Raw genomic sequence first — 5,347 nt, 5'->3', positions numbered from 1 at the left:
AAAGTTTTCGTATTATTACGGAAAAGATACATTTTAACCTACAGCTGAAATCAGGAGAAACCAGCAACCTAGGCATCCTAGCCACTGCCCTTCTCCCATCAGTTCCTGAATTACGCTGCTTTCGCCTCCTAAAATATGCCTCTTCAGTCAGGATCGGCCTGCAGGAGTACAGGTGGCCACAGAATCATTTTTTCCGGAGCGCCAGCAGGGGTCGCTACATCTTCAAGTGAAGATGTCATCAAGCGTCCTGTCAGCCCCTGGGTTATACGTTAACACCATTAAAACCCTTTACTCCTTTAACAAAGAAGTCACTTCTATGTAACCGGACAGGGATCCTCTTGTGGGTCAGTGCGGTTCGCGTTCAAAGTTGCCAGGCTCGGGCACTGTGCTTCACTCCCACTCACCCTGACTCAGCTCAAGGGTTTCATCTTCAGGAGCGAATGGAGGCGGTTGCTGGGCTCGCAGGCCCGTTGCTGGTAGGAGGACGCCTAAGAGGTGCACTAACAGACTACGCCACACCAGCGTCCCACGGTCAGGCGGCACTGCCCCGCCCACGAGAGCTTCCGGTTCCGGCGTGCCCCGGAAGTGGGCGGGCGGCGGCTGCTGCGCGCCGAGGAGGGGGAGGAGGTGCTGTGCAGCCGCTTCCCGCCCCCGAGCGGAGCCGGTGCGGAGGGGAGTGGAGCAGAGCCGGCTGGGCGGCCGCCGAGCTCCTGCCATGGCCCGGAACACGCTGTCCTCGCGCTTCCGTCGGGTGGATATCGACGAGTTTGACGAGAACAAATTTGTGGACGAGCAGGAAGAGGCGGCGGCGGCGGCGGGCGAGCCAGGCCCCGACCCTGGCGAAGTGGACGGGCTCCTGCGGCAATATCCTTCCCGGCGCGGCCGCTCAGGCGCGGCCTTCTCACCCTTCTCGCCCCTGCCCCTGCCCGGCTTGTCAGTCCCGGGGTCCCTGGGTCCGTAGTCCCTGGCCTCAAGCCTTTCTCAGCAGCGCGGCCCTGGAGCTCGTTTTACACCTCCGCCCGGCTGCGCTCCGCATCCCTCAGGGAGACCATGTATGAGCCTTAGTATCCCTCCATCCCTCCTTGCAGGAAACGGGGCCATTCCCGGGCGCTGATCCTCGGGAGGGCCGGAGGTGAGCCACCTTGGATTCATTGAGCAGCCAGGCCCACTGCCCTGCTGAGCCTGTCTGTGGCTTTCTTGGGCCGGATTGCAGCCCAGCATGAAGAAAATAGGTGGGTCGGTTGTTGGGGGTAGACGGACCGGGGTGGGGTGGGGGGTTGAGGAGGGTGTGAGATTGCCATGCCACCTTTTCTCCTTTGCTCACCTGCCATCACATTCCTCTGAGCACCTTGGGTTTTGATCCTTTATGGGCCGAGCCACATTCAACAAGTGATTTGCGACTCTCTCATTAACCGCCTTATGCAGGAAGCATGGAAAAAAGGTAGTGATCGGAGACTAAGAAACACCATACAGTGTCAAGTATAAAAGTAGTTCCCAGGCGACTAGAAATGACTGCTCTAGTGGCCACAGAAAACATACGTTTAGAGCAGAAGAGTAAAAATAGAGGTGATTGTCACAGCCGGCTTGGCCTCTTAGCAGTTTGAGCAACACAGGAAACTGACTTACTCTCACAGGAAGATTTTTTTTTTTCTTTATTCAGATGGTTTGACAGGAAGTGTGTACCCCTCCCCCGCACTTGCTAGGGCAGGGTTGGAGGCTCTTGCTGTATATAAGTCAGGTTCTGGGTGTTTAATCAGTTGACTCAGCCTGGGAAGTCAGGCCTACTGCTTTTGGGAGAAGTCCTTTAGTGCTTCTCTAGTATATCTTTTTTTTTGGTTTTCTCGAGACAGGGTTTCTCTGTGTAGTTTTGGTGCCTGTCCTGGATCTCACTCTGTAGACGAGGCTGGCCTCGAACTCACAGAGATCCACCTGGCTCTGCCTCCCGAGTGCTGGGATTAAAGGCGTGTGCCACCACTGCCTGGCTCTCTAATATATCTTTAAAACCCCTCCAGACAGAACAGGAGTGTGTTTTCAAATGTGGAGATTTCAAATTTGTATTTCCTGCACCATTCAGATGGTTAAATGGGGTCATGAGAATGGCCCCTGGAGGGAAGATTGGTTTTTAGTGTGGTGCAGGAGATTGACCGGCTTATGGGCACTCATTGTTGACAAGGCTCCAGAGTGAGGCATTTGGCCTTAGCTTATAGAGATGGTTTCTACACTCATGGCAGTATCAGAATCCTTGTTACCATGGAGAGTGTACCTCTTGGGATTGGGAGAAGGGAGGTTAGCAGATGACAAGTGAAACCCTAGCAGATGTCAGGCAAGTAGGGAGAAGGCTGGAGCTCGTAATTGAGTCCCTGCGAGGTGCCAAGTGTTGCACTTAGATCATTGCATTCAATCTACAGAACCTCATGTGAGTCTTAGGAGAGAAGAGCAAAGAGGTTTGGGGGGAGGCTAGGAGGAAGTGGTCTCAGGGCTGTGCTGAGAATTGTCATTGTGGAATAGGAGACTGAGAACGTGGAAAGCTGTCTGTGCATTCACATAGGCTGGCTCTCATCTGCTTCCATAAGTCACATACTCTCTCAGCCTCAGCATTCTTTCCCCAAATGATAGAGACAACTATGTTGTCCTCACCACTTCAATGGGAGCTTCACTGAACGAACATCTGGTGTCCTCCACAGCTAGTGGCAATGGATTATAGAGAGAGCTTGGATTTGAAGGTTATTGTAGCTTTGTGACCTTGACCTTGGGCAGGAAATTTCTCTTTTGACTCAGTTTCATTGTCTCCAAGGAAGAAGTCAGGTTCTTGTCCTAGAGGATTTTGCAGATGTTGACTGCATCTGGTCCTGGGTCCAAGACCTTGGGGAGATTTTTTTTTCCCTCCGCTCTGGAAGCTTTAAAGTATCACTATAGCTCATTTTCTTCCTCAGTAAAGCAGCTTCTGGTCATTGAAGCAGGACTATAGAGCAGTGGCTTTTATAGTTTTCACCCCCGCCCTCCACATCCTTCACCCCAAAGAAATTTGGCAAAGTTTGGTGACATTTTGATTATCATAGTTTTAGGATGTTACTGGGAATGTTAGGGTGGTCAGAGAGGCTGTTAAGCATTCTGCAGCACACATCAAAGAATCTTCTGATTTAAATGGCTGTAGGGCCATGGCAGAGAATAGTCTAGAAGGTTCTTCAGTTATCACAACCTGTTTTCTGAAAGTGTTGGAAGCTATCTGGGTATAGAGGTAGTTTAGTAAACTGTGTGATTGCAGAGATGCCCCCCCTGCTCCCCATTCTACCCAGCAGTTGGGGGCCCTTGACTGTCAGTGGCTGCAGAGCTTGCTGGACAAAAAGCTGCAGGTGATCAAGCAGTACCCAGCCTAACATTTTTGTCCTCATGGACTAAATTACATCATTTGTCCTTCCCCATCATCCATTTTGCAAATGAAATGATAGTTCATGTGTACTGTTAAGCCTCTGGGGATATTGTCTAGGGATACCAAGTTAGAAAACTTATGGGGAAGAGGGGTATTAGTGACTGTATCAGGACTAGCCTTTGTTTGAGGAAAAGGAATTCCAAAACTAGAAGATAAGGTGTGAGCGCTGGTGTACTGTATAAGGTAGGTCTGGTCCAGCACAGTGGGTGAGTGGCTTGCCTGGTGGTATAGACCAGCTTTTCTAGATGGTGCTTATTGGGGAAGCTGGGAATTCAGGTTTGCACCAGAAGCTAGCTGTCACACATGGGGACTGCTGAACAGGGGTAAAGGCCTGATTGGGCAGAGTCATTCCTTGTTCTATTTTTGAAGGTTTTTGGCTTAAGCCAATGTTTCACATGAGGAAATGAAATTGGCTGATGTAATTCAGTTTAAAATAGGTGTCACCTTTGGGGACATAACCTACTTTGTAATTTTCTTTTGTGTGCTGGGTATTCAGAACTCAGCAGTCAATGTGGAGTTGGGATTCTAAGGTTTGTGGGAAAAGGGAGCAAATGGCTCATTTTGTGGGCCAAAAGTGAGACCTTGCTGACCTGGAAAATAGACGGCTCCCCCTGTTTTCTTTTTTTGAGGCAGGGTATAACCATGTAGCTCTCTCTGGCTGTTTAATCTGCCTCTGCCTGAATGCTGAGACTTAAAGGCATGTGCTACTAGGAGGCCTGGCCTGGGAGGTGGATTTGACACAACTTGATTTCTTTAGTAGTTTGATAAGAGGCACTGAGTGAAGAGTTAAGATGTGTTTATGTCTCTATTCTTCCTTTTAGAATGAGAAGGTGAGAGAGAATTCCTTCCAGTCCACTTGTGCATGAAGATCCTGTAGGGCAGACAGTGCCTAGTACTGAGGAGGTGCACGTAGGCTCTATCAGACTCTTACAAAAGTGGGCAGTTTTTTGAGGAGGAAGGTTTAGGGAGATACACAGGAAGAGCTTTCAGGTTAGCAGAGGTAACTTTCACTCCTTCCTGTACATTAGGAAAGCTCAAGGCTATAATAGGCTATGTCTGCCTGGAAGAGGCCAGCAGGAGACAGTAGTTGGTATGGATAAGGATCCCTTTGTTTACTCTTGAGCTGTTTATTAAGTAAGGTCATTAATGAGAACATGGACATGTTTTGAGCTTAGCCATCCTTAACTGGCCTCGATGCACAGGGGACATGCTTCGGGCGTTCCATGCAGCCTTGCGGAACTCTCCAATCAACACCAAGAATCAAGCTGTGAAGGTAGGACCAGGGTTTTGATTGTGTCCTCAGTAGCAGCATGAGCTTCCCGAGGCCTAGACAGCAGTTATACATCATTGGGAAGCCACCTACTATTCCCCAGATACTGGTGCAGTAGGTAGCTTGATAACTTTGTAATCTATAGTCTAAGGCTTTGCTGATGTATCAAAAGTAGTAACACTTGAGGCTGGGCTGAGCTCAGTGGTAGAGGGCTTATCCAGTATATGGACTGCCCTGGGTTCAATCCCTGGCACCAGGAAAAAAAAAAGTCATATTTACCTGCAGTAAACGATTTGTAATCTCAACATTAAATGGAGTCACTTATTTGTAGAAATATGAGATACAGTGAAATATAAAGCCAAAGAAGTTCAGCTCATCTGTGTAGCTCTTCCCTAGATGAATTAGAAAGGGATGGTGTTTCTATCATGTCTTGTCCAGTGGTGTTCTGTAGCAGTGTTAGGATGGAGACTTCTGGCCTCATTCACCTTTTCTCTCCTCTGTAGGACCGAGCCCAGGGTGTAGTTCTCAAAGTGCTCACGAACTTTAAGAGCAGTGAAATTGAGCAGGCTGTGCAGTCACTGGACAGAAATGGCATTGACTTGTTAATGAAGTACATTTATAAAGGGTTTGAGAAGCCTACAGAAAAT

The 5,347-nt window shown here is 49.1% G+C and overlaps 1 protein-coding gene across 1 annotated transcript in view; it reads left to right on the top strand.

Moving 5' to 3' along the window:
• The first annotated feature begins 585 nt into the window (after positions 1–585).
• The window catches only part of Arpc5l (actin related protein 2/3 complex subunit 5 like), a 7,395-nt gene continuing 2,633 nt past the window's right edge, over positions 586–5,347 (top strand). The window contains exons 1-3 of the mRNA XM_052724960.1: positions 586–865; positions 4,632–4,703; positions 5,204–5,347. The exon at positions 5,204–5,347 is cut by the window's right edge and continues 33 nt beyond it. Coding sequence (XP_052580920.1) covers positions 716–865; positions 4,632–4,703; positions 5,204–5,347 — 366 coding nt within the window. The 5' untranslated portion in view covers positions 586–715. The remainder of the gene's footprint in view (positions 866–4,631; positions 4,704–5,203) is intronic.

Source organism: Peromyscus californicus, unplaced genomic scaffold (assembly GCF_007827085.1).
Source record: "Peromyscus californicus insignis strain IS unplaced genomic scaffold, ASM782708v3 Scaffold_7__1_contigs__length_154581171, whole genome shotgun sequence".
NCBI classification, from domain to species: Eukaryota; Metazoa; Chordata; class Mammalia; order Rodentia; family Cricetidae; genus Peromyscus; species Peromyscus californicus.
This window is presented reverse-complemented; position numbering and strand designations above follow the sequence as displayed.